The sequence below is a fragment of the Lichenostomus cassidix genome, chromosome Z (genome assembly GCF_008360975.1).
Source record: "Lichenostomus cassidix isolate B80296 chromosome Z, HeHo_3.0, whole genome shotgun sequence".
In the NCBI taxonomy this organism is placed as follows: Eukaryota; Metazoa; Chordata; class Aves; order Passeriformes; family Meliphagidae; genus Lichenostomus; species Lichenostomus cassidix.
Window position 1 is genome coordinate 39795511 of NC_139511.1, and position 16406 is coordinate 39811916.

Genomic DNA, 16406 nt, shown 5'->3' on the forward strand with positions numbered 1-16406 from the left:
TCCCAGGAGAAGAAAAAACTTCTGAGGCATCTACAGAAGCTGCCTTAAACCTGTAAAAATTACTGTAGAACTTATTCCAATTTTCATCCAGGATTTGGAAAATAAGTCAACTCCACAAAAGCTGGAGTGTTTTCTGTTTCCTTACAGCAAGCACATAAAGAATAGCTCTCAGAAGAATTTGGCAAAAATGTTATTTCATTCTTAGGTGAGAGGATGAGAAAGTAAAGGAATGGACTACCAAAACCTCACTTTCAGATTTCTGGCCGAGAAGCCACACAATCCATCTTTCATTGATTCTAATAGGTTTGGGATCAAGCCTTCACAGAGAGGAGAAAACCCAAGGGCCTAGTAACATTGAACCTAAATTAGGTACAGTAGAGACAATTAAAACTCTCCTATTGCTAGCTCCTTTAACATTGATTTAATCTTCAGTGGCGTCGTATGCAAAAGACTCAAAATAAATGGTCTGTAATTAGCCTCTCCATCTCTTCCAGATCATTGCAGCAATCAAGCAGGCTCCTCCTCAGCTCCCAAAAACCCCATGGGGGGCATGCCCTGGGGCTACTTCAAGTTACAGACAGGAACCACACACTTAAATGAAAAAAATCACAGGAAAGCCCATGAAGGGTTTTTAGAGCCCATGCAGGGCTTGAAGAGCTGTCTGCTCTCAGCTCTTCTGAAACTGAGTCGGGCTGGGGACTCCACTTTACCAGCCATGGCTGTAGGAATGAGTGGGCATCCCTACACACAGTAAAGGAGCCCGACCCTGTCCAGGGCCCCACTGCAAACCAAGCACAAGGTGAGAGGCAGGGAGCCACAGGCCCTCTAAACAGGAAGGCAGCTGGCTGGCCCAGGCTGAGCGGGTACCCAAAGATGGATGGTTCCAACACCTGCCATGTGCCTGAACATGTTCCTGGGCCAGCACACCAGCAACAAGCAGCATTATGTTAAAACCAAGCCGTACACATCCACCTGTCTGTCTAGTGATCATGTAGCAATTTACAGCCAAGTAAAAACAGCAACAACAGAAAAGGGTTGCTTTTTTCTCAACGAAATATAGACACAGGGCTGCAACTTTCACACACATGTAATGCTAGCCTTGCTCTGTGCACACAAGCAAATGACAGACCTGGGGGTTTTTTGATTGTGGGAAAACAGTATTTTGCACTGCATTTAACATACCAGAGCAATGAACTCAATACCCTGTCCTACCTGTCATGCAGACTAGCACTGTTTCTCCTTTCTAACTTTTTGTCTTGCTTCTTCTCCCCTTTTTGCTTTCTGTAATGAGCGGTGTGTCTGCACTTGCTTTGTGCTGGAAAATCACCTCTTTTAAGTCTTACAGAGGGTAGCAACAGCTAAAAAGACCGCAAGAAGAATGCAGGTTTTTTCACCATCACATTGTCTCACCACACAGTCATCACCTAGCCCTGGCTTATGCACAGGCACTGCAGCATGGTGGAAAATTCCCGGGCTTTTTATACCATGTCAGAGCTCTCCACAGCTCCCAATGACAGGGGAGCTGTGCTGACAGCAACCCAGTGGCCAAAATTCCCCCAGGCGTGAACACAGTTACACTGGTGTTAAAAACCCCTAATTACAGCCTGTCTTCAGGATCACCAACCAACATCCAAAGCAAAACTCCCTGAACAATTTACTTTGAAGAAGCAAACAGGCTCTGCTATTCCTTACTCATATTATTTTGTTGTTATATGTTTAGAGGAAGTACAGGTCTTGCTGAAGAACAGCAGCACTGCCCTTCCTATAAGCCCAATCTAGAGACAACATAGTGAGACAAGCCTGTGCCAAAAAAGCTAGTGAGAATTGGAGAGCAAATACACATTTACCGTGGAGTAGAGCACACACTGTAAAAGCCAAAAGGGACAAGTCAGGCCATTGCATCCAGGCACCCTAACTCAGACAAACATAATAACTACTTCAGAAAAATGTAAGAAGATTGTTAGCAATATATGCATAAATTGCTAATGAGATGCATTCCTTGGCAGAAGGATTACAGACCTCTGAGAGCATCCTTGTATTTACTGTTTAGCTCTAGTCTGGGGCAAGTCTAAGACAGAGGCAAATAATTTTGTCCGTTCAACCTCACATCTCAGACCAAAAGCCATTTCCTTTTGAGCACTATGTAAGAACTCCTGCTCTGCTTCTATATAATGGATCTCACACTCCTCATTCAAATTTACTGGATTTAGAACACCTCTAGGGAAGGTGTTCAAAGAAGAGCAAGTATATTATGGCCTACATCAATCTCTTGAAAGGAAAACCATCCACTGATATTAAAACGTCTGAAAAGAGAAGACCACAAGCAGAATTTTCTTTTGATGTTTGTTTACAGGTATGCATGCCAGCGCTTATTACACTAAGTATAGTTGACCACCTTAATGTGTACACACAGGAACTGAAGATGCCTGTTAAAAAACAACCCACCTAGATTGTTATTAGCAAGTTCACTGGCAATTGGAAGGGAAAGTGCACCTTACAAAAAAAGTTTACTACAGCCTCCTTCAGCCTTACAAAATGCTTACATTGAGGCTTTTAAGTTGACAGGGATCAATACCGTGAACATTTATATGGCTTCTCAAGTAGCTTTTGCAGATAGTGCTGAGCTCCAAGTTGCCACAACCGCAGTATTTGCTTGTACATCAGCCAGCATGCGTGTGTTTCATGAATATAAACACAGTCAATATTTACTCAAAAGAATATAACTATGATATATGAGTATCTCCAGACACACTGAACAAATGCCACTATCCAACACTTGAGGTCATTTAGCACTTAGCCCACAATCATAGCCACAGGTTGCAACCAGCCACACATACCACCTTGAGCAGACAGGAACCAGACCCAACTTGAAAGCCACAGGGCTGGGAAAGTATGCTGAAGCTGGTTAATTTAATTGAGAAGTGTAAATTAGCAGAGGCACTGTCTATGACCATAAACACAAAATTAATTACACTGTACTGGCTAGATCATTCAATCATGGGAACATTGAACTATCTATACCAACTGCAGCAGATCAAAACTAAATTAATTCAGTGACTATAACCTACACCCTTGCAGGCACCCCTTTCATCTTATGCAATAGGAACTACTTTGAGCACACTGGTATCTCACAGTATCACACAGAGGTGGAAAATGACTGTTGCAACAGAGGAAGCCCAAAATCACAGCAGAAATTGAACACACATTGCCCCTGAGGTCCATCTCACATCTTGACCACAGAACCACTCTTTCCTATGAAAATGGGAAGCTTGTATTTCTTGCTGCTGTTTTTTACAGTCTGCCTAAACTGGAATAAATGTGAAAACAAGGTACCAGTTGACTGTGTATCTAGGCAGGTTAGAAACTTTGCTTTAATATATGTTTAGATGATGTACAGCACAGTAAAACTGACTGAGGCCTGGAGAATTTACTGAATGCTCTACTGGATTACCCCCTGAAACAAAGCAGACAGCAGTACTCAGTAGGGTGATGTATTATAAATGCATCCTTTTCACAAGATCTCTAGTGATTTTGCCCACAATTTCTTACTTCTAAGTGAGTTATCACAAGCCATTGATTCCTTACAAAGTTAACAAGCAATAAGACAAGTTAACCTGATGCTATTATGAGGCAATAATGTTGCCATCAGTGCATGCAACCACTGTATTTTGTTCATTTTTCCCTCAGGCACAATATAAAGGAGCAGGATCACATTTTTCAGCCACTATTCCACAATTAGACTGTATGTAAAATGCATAAACAGCAAAAGCATGCTGCAATTCAACTCTCTATTAATCTAGATGATGAAATAAAGAGACTTCCATTAAGACACTCACTTTTTAAAGACACAAATGAGAGAGAAACCAAGACTAACAGCATACTCAAATATGAAGCCCAGTTCTCTTTTGACACATCAGCATATGCCAGTATAGACTGATTTAAATATGAATTCTTATTAGAAGAGGTCAAATGATCATCAAGATTTTCCTAAGCCAAATACAAAAACTGTCACCGTCAGTTGCACTGTGAAGACACATGAAAAGCTTTTATACACTTCCCCTCTCAATCCTTCCCTGCTGTCTATATATGGTATAGTATCTCTGCGCAGCAAATAAAATCGTGTAACTACACATAGAGACTCTGATGCAGTCAAAGAGAAAACCAGTTTTAGATCCATGCAGGACTTGGATTATGATCCTCCAGCAATGGAGCTAGAACATTACATATCATTTAGTTTCCACAAATCCATCTTAATAAGCAGGGAGTACAGTGGCACTCACAAACACTGTCAGGTTCTAGTTTTGTTAGCATTACTCTGGTTTCAAGCACACACAGATGCACACATGTGGCACACGTGCAGCACATTAGCTGAACAGCAACATTGAGCACACAGCCCCTCATTTGTAGCAGGTTAAGCAGCTCTCTGGAAAAGCACTGGCATTTTATGTAACAACTGAAAAGCCAGGAGAAATAGTCACATCATGTTCTCAGGCATGACATTTTACAGATGCAATACACAGAAATACACCTTCCAGTTTTGACTTCACAGCCACATATTGTATTGAAATGAATCCACATGCTAAACTAATGCACACCAACCTGTGCCAACAGACCTCAGTCTCCAGTCCCTTTACTTCAGAGAGGTGGACATGGGAAGCCATTATGAACCCAAGGTTTCCTTTCATGAACCACACTTTCTTTTTACTTCACACATGCCAATTTCTCAGAAGCTCCCTCACTAGCTCCCATCAACTCCCCCAAATCCCAGTGCCTCTTAAAGTATCTACAATGCACTCACAATAATACCAGCAAATCACAATTTGGAGAAAATTAATGCTCAGAGAAATTAGCTCACAGTGAGGTTCATTTTTCTGCTTATATTCCCTTAATACACAAAAACATAAAAGGATGGAAGGTAGTAAGTAATCGGGGATGCAGAGAGAAAAAAGGCAGAAAAAAAAGCTGTGTTTCCATGCCTGCTGTGTTGAACATCACCACTCATGTACCAAAACAGAAGTTTCTGCTGAACTTTAATGTTCATTGCCAAGGATGTAGCACAAATTGCACCTTTATCGCATTTTTGAAGCAGTCTTTGATTTCACAAAATCACAATTGCAAGAGAAGCTATATTGTACATTAAGGAAAATATTTAAACTAAAATTTTGCTTCAACATTACAACACATTCCATTTCATAAATATATTTAAATTACATTATGATAGGCTTGAAGAAGATAATGAAGTTACAGTGATAACAGCATACTGGAAATTCATCTACAAATGCCAAGAGATTCATAGGAAACAGTCTCAACACAAAGTCCCACTTTTGTAATAGATACGATGAGGCAATCGTTTAGAATCAGAAGCAGTACAAATGACTACTTACCTCTTGGGACAGGAAGGGAATGACTTGTGCACATATAGCATTCAGCCTCTTGACAATTTCTGCCTGCAAGTGACAAGAAAAAAGATGTTAAATCATATAAATTCTCAAATGCGACTGTCATCCATGAACCCTAAAGAGACATTTGTTTGGTTTTTTCAACTCTGGCCATCCTCTGGCGAGGACATATTCTCAAAATAACGAAAGTGTTTGGATGCGGATTCAAAAATACTTAGGAAGCTAGTAATTTCTGGCTAAAACCTTTTCCTTAAAAAACACTGTTTAGAACTGGCACAAAGAGTAGTTAATTTTGATTACACAATCTCAGGAATTTAAAGAGCAAAACCTTCAGGAAATGTAATAAAAAAGATAAACAAAACTCTGTGTATCCAACTGAACTCCCTCCTACGATGCAAAAGGAAGGATAATTTCAAATTGAAGCAATGCCATTGCAAGCAAAGGGAACAAATACACCATTTACTTGTAACAGTGCATATCATGAGAACATTAGCATTGTAATATACAACTACACTGATAATCATTCTACCATACACTTCACAAAGGAATACTGCAGTCTTGTAACACACTTCTGCTATTATCTATTCTACTGGTTAGTAGTGGTTACTTTCATGTGACAACAGTAATCACAAATTAATAATACACAACATTTTATTTTCATACTGGAGATCAATTCCTATTCTGTGTATTTAATCTGCAAATCTCAACAGAGACAGAGAAGATTTGGTCAGATAACACACGAATTACAGCTCCAGAAACAGAATATTTAAAGCCACAGAGACTTTCGTACAATAAATCATAACTTTCTTACATTAAATTCTAACCAGGATCAGTTCCTCATTTTACAACAGGACAGAATGCCTTTCCTCTTGCAAAGTCAAGAATCATGTGATGAAGACACACCAACATGCAATTTAGCCTGCCTTCTTTTAACAGCAAACCTTCCAGCCTTTTTGCTATGTTATCTTTTGAATAGAAAGGAATCTGTATATCAGAAGGGCTCAGAAGTAGCAGTAAAAAGTCAGAAGTCCATATAAATAAATCTGGGTTCAAGGAATATTACAGTTAAAGAGCTACGTAACCAACAGACATGGTTTGCAAGAGGTAAGAATACATGTGAAACTAACTCTGCCCTCTTGTGCATACTGTGTGATACATACAAGTTAATACATGCTGTTTTGCAATACAACTTCCTCATTTCTCTGAAATCCACCTAGATTCCCTTAGGCTATTTATATAGCAACTTCTGTGTTAAACTGTTCTTGTATTTCCTCACTGGTCTTCACCGTTTATGCAAGTCCTCATCTCATTAAATTTATGCATTTTAATAAATTTTTTGTATTTGTCTACTGCATCTTCTCTATTTATTCAGTAGCATAGTTACCTTATAGGACACTTCAGAATATGTTCTGTCCAGCACAAAGCTAAATTACCCACAAATTTCAAAGGTATCTATAGTATTAAATATCCCACAATGTAAAACTTAAATATTCCTTTAAGCAGACAGCATTCACTATACTGGTTGACAGGGAAACTTACTAACTGCTTGTTACACAGAGCAGCACAGGGAGCAACATGTTGTGTGCATCTAAGCTTCAACAGGGAGTCCAAAGCAAAAAGGACTACAACACAGCATTACTTAAGAAACAGTATTTGATTAAGGAAATGTAGGCTGTAATACAAGGCACAGTTGTAAAGCACCTGTTCTGTAGTGGTTCAAGCACCACTAATTTAGTCATTTCCAAATTTTGGGTTCCAGCCACTCTGCTATTTTTTTGGAGAAATCTCCCAAGTGCCCTTATGCCAAAGAGAAAACTATATATTTTAGTATTCAATGCTTTTCCACAAGAGCAGAAAATTCTGAAGTGCCCCTTTCTTGACATAAGCTGAAGCCACTCTGACCTGCCATTTAACACACATATGTGCCTTCATAAAAAAAAACCTCATCATGCTTTCCTCCGCTGCAAAACAGCTCCTCCCTGTCTTTAAAATGCCTGTCACAACCTTCCCCACCTCCTGCACAGCTCCAGGGGGTAGCCTTTGGAAAACCAATCTTCCACCTCAGCTACATTAGCTGGGTACCTTTACTGCACTCCTAAGGAACTGCAAACAAAACTCGCTCCAAGTGCCACACAGGAGCTCAGTGTCTAATTTTAAAAGGCTTGTAGATTCATAGATTTTAAGGCCAGAAGGGATTGTTACAATTGTTTTATCTGACCTCGTGGGTAACGCAGGCTGTAAACTTCACTGGCTTTTCCATCAAACCCGTAAATTACTGTTCAGCTAGAATATAGCTTAGTCAACAAGAATAATTTTATTTAATTCACTTTGAGGCATTTCTTCTCAAGTAAGGTACTTAACCATAGATATTTCAAGTTATTTCAGTTATTATGTTTTTCTTTTGATCATCTCTCTCCCCCCCTCGCCAACATAATTATGTTTCTCTTCTACTGCTCTTCTGGCCAAAAAGTGGCTGAAACACATTTGCTCAGTATTTATATAAAAATTCACCTCTGGCAGATTCTGAACCTGTGAAACATTCAACTAAAAAGAGTTTTCCAAAAAGCTGTAAGTAACTGAAAACAGGAGACTGAATATGAACAGCTACACAACTGCAATAAATCTCTTGATGTCAATCCCACTGGAGTGCAGAACAGTGATTCCTTTCATGCTGTATGTAGGGAAGTGAGCTGATGGAGACAGCACCCAGCTCAGCCTATGGGAAGAAAAAGAGCTTGCCAAAACAGCTTCAAGTGATGTTGAAACACTCCCCAGCAGCATTTCTCCACTAGGCCAGTCACAACAAAGCCAGAAAGCCCTTGCTATCCCAAGTGTTTACATTTTTTCCTTACTCAATTGGTCTTCACTTTCCCTAACAAAGAGCATCCCCAGTTGCATGGTTGTGCATACAGTTACCTTTTATCATCCTCCACACTCAGGCAGCAAGGACACAGCCCAGCTGAGCAGCAGCAGACTGCAGACATACAGTGAGACTGACACGGACTGACTGCCTTTGGAGACCACGGGCAGTCCAAAGGCATGGAGCAAAACACTGTGTACACACATAAATGATAGGAGGGTACACGTTCTGTACCAAGAAAAGTCTCACACCAGACATTTTCACATGGTAAATATGAAGTACATTCTGTCTCAACACTGCAACTGCAGGAGATAATGTCACAGCAACAGGCTTGGGTGTCTTCCACAAAACATACAAGAGAAAGAAGCTAGCCGAGTGGGCTTCTTGCGAAGCTTGAAGGTGTAGGTACTCATGACATAGCTTAGCATCTCAGTAGACCTGTTCCTAGTGTCCCTGGAAGAAGTCTGGAAACTCATTCTTCTTTGCCTGAGGTACAAACTACAACACAACATGAAGCACAACTCCACATTTCTACAATCACACACATTTTTAAAACCCTACATTTGAATAGCAGTTTAGACTTTCTGTTTCCTATGAGGCATCAGGTCAAGGGGTTTTTCATGATAAATCTAACTGCCAGGAGAAGGAAAAAACATGATTTCATAAAATTAGGCATCCAATTCCTCACATGGAAAGCCAAAGTTGCCTCGGAAACACGGCTGCTTCCACAGCCATCTAATTTTACCTCTTTTGTCCCATGAGACCAGGCTTTAGAGAGGCTTCATTTATTTACAGGCCTTTCCACTGGGCTTCAGTTATCAGCCAATAATGCTGTGGACACACACACTTCTAATGGCCTATGTTTTGAAACCAAGTCTAATCTGATGGCGCAGTGCCCAAACTCCTTTTCCAGCATAGCCATTAAAGGATGTAGGTTATTGCTGTTGTCACCATTGATATTTGTCATTGTAATGTAATTAGGGCCCTAAAATGATGCATTACAGCCCTTGGCACAGCTTCTATTAAAATCTTTTCTTCTGCTCACTGAACTGCGACCTGCTTTCTGATGAATAACAGACAGACAGCTTTAGGGTGAGGAACAGATTCATCAAAGTAGTATTTTCCAGCTCTGGAAATAAAATAAATAAATAAATGAGTAAGAGGGTAACCTAAAAAGAAAAACACAAGGAGGGGTGAGGGGGAAGGAAAGCAAACAGCACACTTGAATTTCATCTGACCACTTGAAATTCTGATTGCATCTACTGAATATTTCTTAGGACAATATATTCCCAGCCTGTGAATCAGATGGTTAATCAGGGCTCTAATCTGCTATCCATCAGCCTATGCCAGCACTGTAAATTCCAATCACATTTATAGGTTATGTGGGTCATGCATCCCCAAACAACTATATTCACAGATATCCCATGTAAACTGGCACAGATTCTGAAATACTGTTGTTAGTGTTACTGAATGTTATAATACTATTCAAAGCATTATGAAAGCTCCTGATAAACAACTGTTAAATTATTGCCTGTGGATACAGCATGATGCTCTGAAATAGCATTAACGGCCCAATAAAAGGGTGACTGTTCATGCCAAAATATAAAAAAGATAGCTTTTGCTGCCACAGTTTGTCAAATCTGTTAACAAACACCGACACTTCTATTACTCCTTTCCCTGAACACAAAAGATGCTTGGTTTTGCATAAAAACACACCAGCATGGAACCAGAAAAGATGAAGGAAAGGCAGAAAGGAAAGGTTTGGGCTCGAATCATCTTTTTGCTTATGAAATGCAAGCTTGTATTGTTTGCATCCTTTGGGAGACACCTACAAGACACTATTTCAAAAGTTTTGATCTCCCTTCATAGCCACTTACGTGACATTACTTTTAAAATGAGAAAGATTAAATATTAACTACAATGTTAGCTTTTTTCTTTTTGACTATGAAGAAATAATAAAATTACTGTGCCAGAATCTGATCCCAGTAAACTTATGATGTCCTGTAACTGTTAACTGTCCCTCAGCATTGTTGCAGGAATACAACACAAGAGCAACAGCTTAGGTTTCTGATTCAGACAACAAAATCTTTTTGACCTTGTGGTTAAATGGAACTAAATGTCCTAAATACACCCAAAAACCTGACACCTTAAGTTCACAATTTCCTATTAAGCATTCTGAAAAACATTCAAAGATAAGCCTCAGACTATACTTGAGATCACATGAGGAGACCCAGTCTATGAAGGCAGCACAGTAAAGCTGGTCCTGGGAATACAACCATGGCTCCATAGCTATCAGCCGTAGGTAGAGAGGAGCATGTGATGGACCATTACACTCCTAAATCCCTTTCAGGATGGCAATGTAGTGTTTAATTCAATTTACCCTTGCCACACACAGTTAAAAAAGGGCATAAGCACTCAGTTGAATATGTTCAAGTGCCTTAATTAGCATTTTAGCATATGTCCAAATTCTTAGCACTGATGGAGACTAGAAAAGAAGCAAGAGTCATATAAACTCCAAATATTAAAGTGTTCAGAAATATTCTAACCGATAGGGAGTTCAGAATAAATTTGTTGCTTAAAAATATCTATTTGCACTCCCTTTTTCTGGGGAAAAAAACCCATAAATGATTCTGTGGAAAAAAGAAAATTGGGATTTTATTTATAGCACATAAACTTTGGGAAAATATTTCCACTATATTTCACAAAGTTCCATGGTTATTACAATTATAAAAAATTGCTGGTAAAGAAGTACCACCAGAGGCTCTAGGTTTGTCAGTGGAATGGAAACAAAACCACTATATATGTATTGTTGAAATAAAACAGAATAATAAAACATTATTGGGAAACCCATTTCAGTAGCCAGTAGGAAGAAGAATACATGCAATTACGCTTTCAGAAAAATAATCTGAAACAACTGTTATTTCAGGTTTAATTTGTTCTACACAATGCACGCTTTGCCAAAAAGATCAATCTAGTTTATTAAGTGCTTACCAAGAACACATGCCCACACCCTAAACAAGCATTTCACAAATTAGCGAGAACAAAAAAACATTATTACACTGTATGAAACATATCATGATTCTGAATAAAGCAAGCAAAAAAGCTCATCTTAGTATTTCACAGAAAATTAACTCTTCATTCATAAAGAAGAATGTGTTTTGTTTTAATCACAGACTTTTGTCTGGAAGTGCTTACTTCAGTTCTACAGAACTGGAGGAAAAATACCACAAGCCTTGAATATCAAATTTCTCTTCAGCCCAAAAGGAATGGTGTTTGGAAACCAAGACACAAAGAGCCTAGTCTTGTAGTCAAAGCAAGTGGAAGAAAAAAACCTTCTTACCTTCTATGGTAAAAAGGATACTAAACAAAAAAGATCTCCTTCACTAAGCCAAATGGTGATGTTTAGGAGATACAATTTGAGCAATGCACACACATGTTGAATGTAGTCCCCACCAACACACTGCCAAGTAATCACAGCTACTATTCCCTACCATACTTTCCTACCAACCTTTTCACAAGTGTCCCAGCAAGTCTCATGAAGTGCTGTAACTTTCCCTTTGCAAGTTAATTTAGTGGTTTTTAAGTTAATTTAGTTGCTTATTTCGCACAAAATACTACAAACAGAAGCATAAGCAATAAACTGGAGCGGCAGACTTAAAATAAATTTGCTAATGTACATACCACTCTGTGGGCTGCTGAAGCACATCGATAAGACACAGCTTTTAGTTAATGTCTCAAGAATCACATGGAGCTGAACTGAGCATGAAAGGATACATACTGAATCATTCATTATTAAGACAATAAAATGCAAGTCAAGTAGGATGACATATAAACATGCATCAAGCCTGTCACCTGATGAAGTCGATGTCTTTTTGTTAATATCAACTTGTATCAGCAAGTAGGGAAACAGTAATGCACAGCCTGGAGATTACCAAAGTTCCTCAGTTGCTCAGGCAGCCACCAAGCTGCATCCTGGCCTGCCCTGACACATGTACCTGCAGAGCCTCCAGAAAAAAGGCTGCAAGTGGAACTTGAAATGACAAAGACTGGCTTCAATTTCCCCTCCTCAAAGGCAGCAGGAAACAGCTGCTGAAAAATCAGACAGAAATAAGTAAAAGGACACTGCCACGGGAAAGCTGTTTCCGTCAGTAGAGCTTTGAAGTCCTCTATAAGGTACTATGCCCTCACCTACAAGCAATCCTCAGCATTTCACAGCAATACTTTTTTTGTGAAATATGTCCTCATTACATAGGGATGAGAAGTTTCCACCACTCTCCACCAACTGAAGGATGCGACTTCACAGTTTAAAAAAAATACCGAAAAAAAAATTGTTTAAGCTTATAGACCTATGGCATCACACTAAGGCAGCTTCAGCTCAGAGTTCAGTATTTTACATCCGTCTCCTAGCTGCAATTAGGTCAGAATTTCCCATTTTAACCTTTCCTACAACTGCTGAAAGACAGCAGCACATGAACAATCACCAGTCTCTTACTACTCAATTTCTGCTCTCACACACCCTGCCAAGGAGTCTGACCACAATTCTGCACCTGCTGGAAACGGCACAAGCCAGTCTGAGCCTGTCCTAGCAACTATTTGCATACATTGGTTTTAGTGTCCAGTTTTAATTAAGCAAAGGAAGAAAAGTCTCCTATTTATTTATTTATTTATTTACAACACAAGTTCATTTGTACTTTGTTTCTCAGGGGTGGCACGAAAAGTAGTCAGAAAGAAATACTGCCGATCACTAGTTTCAATGTTATACCATGAAAAATTAAACAAAGAAAAGCAAAAGACTGAGAGAGTAAAACCCTGTTCTCAATAGGCTTATGTTTAACTTGAGATGCCCTTACCTGCCCCAAAAAAATATTAAGAGGCAACATTTCACAGAAAAGATGGAAGTATCTAGCATTTTAATCTAAAAGAAACCATGCTTTTAAAATTTACATATATTGTGCGTACAAAAGGGGGTTCTGATGGTTTTTTTAAAAAATGTTACTATAAAATATACACTGAAATAATTTTCCCAGTACAAAACAGAACTGCCAATATCCACTTCTGATCCTTGCCAGAACTTCACTTTCATCTGCAAATACACACAAAGGAAGATTCAGAAATAGCTACAGGCACCTGTTATCCTATATCCACTGTCTATATTATGGCTACAGTGCTTGCTCTGGAGCAGCATGCTTCAAATGTTAATCACTTAGAAGCTGATATCCCACCACAGTTGAGAACTGTGAAGATGGTGACAGATTTCCAGTTACACCTAAAAAGTTATACATTTCAGTCTTGATACTTGCAGAAAGCACTGCTATCACTGGCAGCAGACAACATTCTGACAAGGAAGAAAATTAAGCTTCTCCAGCAAGTATTGTGTTGCTACGGGTTTTAATGAACTACATAAAGGCAATCAAGAAACTGATAAAAGCAGCAGTCAGAAGTCACCCATAAAAACAAGAAATACCATGTGACTGCTGAATTCAAGTTTATTTTCTTCCAAATTCATCTGGAAGACAGGAATCAGTCCTTCTGCATCAGGAACAAGATTACTTCTCTTCCACCTTTGGTTTCACCTGACTCAGCCCTGCAGGTTCTGAAAAGTGGAGCCCATAGCTTGTCTGATTCATTGATAGTCACACTTGATTGTACTTGCTTCCAGAAAAGAAAATAGTGGAAATAAGCACACTGATCTATTTGGTGGATTTGTTAATTCTGTTTACAAGAATTCTTAAGAGTATTTGAAAACTTTGCTGTGTTTTGCCTTCAATCATTCCTCTCTTCTTCCTACCCAGCAATTTCACAACACATTACAAACAGCAATCAATTAGCTTAAGAAATAAAAAGAAAAAAGGTATTTATTTAAAAGAAACAGCATTTTAACTCACTTTCCATTTTGACCATCCTGTTGTACCATGAAAATGAGCAACAGTCAGAGGTAATTTCTACAGATTAATGTAACAGATTTTAGTATTTAAAATAATAGACAAAAACACTGCCCGTTTTAAGCCAATACAGAACAGCACAATTTTAACAATGTCCACGAAAGAGATAAAAGAACAGGGCAGTGGATTCTGTGGCAATGATATAATCAAGCTTCAATTCTGAATCCTTGCAAAGACAGAAATTGAAATAAGGCATGTTACTATCTCACATTTTTAACCAAGTGAAGTATAATACCTGCTAATTCTTTCTCAAGATAAAGAAATGTTTCATACCCTATCAAGCTCCAGTTGCTGGAATAGTGCAATCATCTGAGAAACAGAACACATTTATGACACTTTTCTCCCTTTCTGATGTAGAGCAGTTTTTGTTTGTTAGATCAACACTCTAGAAGTGAAAGTTTACTAAAATACTAAGCGTGTATAAGTAGGACACATTTTCTTTACTCTGAATTTAAATGCAAGTTTCAGCTTCAGGTGCTGGCTCATGGTTTCCTCATGCTTGAGACAGCAATGCCACAGACCTACTGAAGCTCCAGATGAAAACCCTCAGTATCCTGTACTGAAGGGCAATTTGTCACCAGGAGTTTGCACCACACTGCATACAATGGATAACACAGCCAGTGAGGATCCTAATTCCCTGTCTCTGGAGCAGGGCTGCCCTGAGAGAAAGAGGGACAGTAACATGCAGCTGGGGAGCTGGCCAGAATCATCCAATAAGTAAAGACCGGATATTCCACATTTCACACATCTCTATCACCACTCAGATGATACTGATTCATATTCATATTTTTTAAGTAAAAGACTTGTTGGAGCAACGAGCTCAACAAGAAGGGACTCCTGATGCAGCAGAATACTGCTGTCTGAAGAGGAACATCAGAAAAAAAGACTGTAGTTCCAAGTTCTATTGAGAAGAAAACATTGATATAAATTGCCATTGCTCATAACTTCAATCAGCATTCATCATAACTACCTCTGCTGAAAATAACTATTTGGATTTCAGCATTTCTGCAATTCCGATTTCTTGCTATTTTTCTTCCTATGTGAAGGACAATGAAAGAACAGGTAATTTAATCCTACCACCTAACAAGTGGTAGTTTCACTAGGTAAATACATGTAAAATAATCAGGCAGTTTACAATTCTCCTTTTAGCCTTCCTAAGAAGACACATTTGCAAAGCAAATGCTAAGACATTTGTAAGACATGCATGCTTAATATGTTCGCAAAATTTTCTTGTCCAAGACAGCTGAATACACTAAGTACATCTTGATGTTCAATTCATTTGAATGGCATTCCCCCAGTAAAACTCCTACCAGAACAGACAGACTCTGAGTCAAGCAACACTAAATGGCATTTATCTTTAAATTGCATCAGCATTTTTAAAATTTTCAAATACTCCTAATCCAAAAGGGATTTCAATATAAAATAACTTTTTGTAGAAAAGCAAAGTTTAAGAAAATGCCTAAAAAGCAGAACAGGAGGAATGGGGCAAGAAGACCTTGCTCTAGTTAGGAAATGTAGATTTCATGGAACATTCTCCATGTGTCACTCCTGTGAGATCACACTTTGTGTGGAGAGCTACTGTGAACTGCATTAATTTCAGACAAATGCTCAAGACACACCATATGTATATGTTTTCATGATACTACACCTACAAACTCTAATAAAAACATCTAGAACATGGAAAACACGTCAAATGTAAGCAAATATAAGGGGCAAATAACTCTCTAAACAGATTAACCATGCAATGAAAGCAGTTCTCCTTAAACATGTTCATATCAAAAAAGGCATCAGTCAAAACAAGACTCCTTCACAATCTTGTTCCAGTTTCACACCCATGACATACCACATTTTATATACTAAAAAGGTGTCTGGGCCACAAATATGAATTACACACTCACCAACAATGCTGTATCTGCTCTTGAGAAACAGAGAGAAGGCTTTCACTGTTGCTTCACATGCACTTTAAATTGGCATAAGAACAGAAGAGGCTCTGCCTTAATCCAGCTACTCTTGTTTGTCCCATCTTTCTGTTGATAGCATTTTTGTGGGCATGTGGTGAACTAAGCAATGAATTTTCCACATTAAAACAAAGAGCCCACTTCCAAATAAAACAATTATTTTTTTTAAATACGAGCCCCATCCCAGACCCAGTTTACCATGGGGCTGACCCCTTTCACTACCAATGCCATCTTCTGCCCACTTGAA

At 38.9% G+C, this 16406-nt stretch overlaps 1 protein-coding gene across 4 annotated transcripts in view; it reads right to left on the reverse strand.

Moving 5' to 3' along the window:
- Positions 1-16406, reverse strand: part of LOC146424743 (transducin-like enhancer protein 4) — a 99722-nt gene that overhangs the window by 62011 nt on the left and 21305 nt on the right. For all 4 annotated transcript variants that reach the window (XM_085043360.1, XM_085043361.1, XM_085043359.1 and 1 more), the window contains exon 5: positions 5385-5447. In XM_085043360.1, the coding sequence (XP_084899486.1) occupies positions 5385-5447 (63 nt within the window). The remainder of the gene's footprint in view (positions 1-5384; positions 5448-16406) is intronic.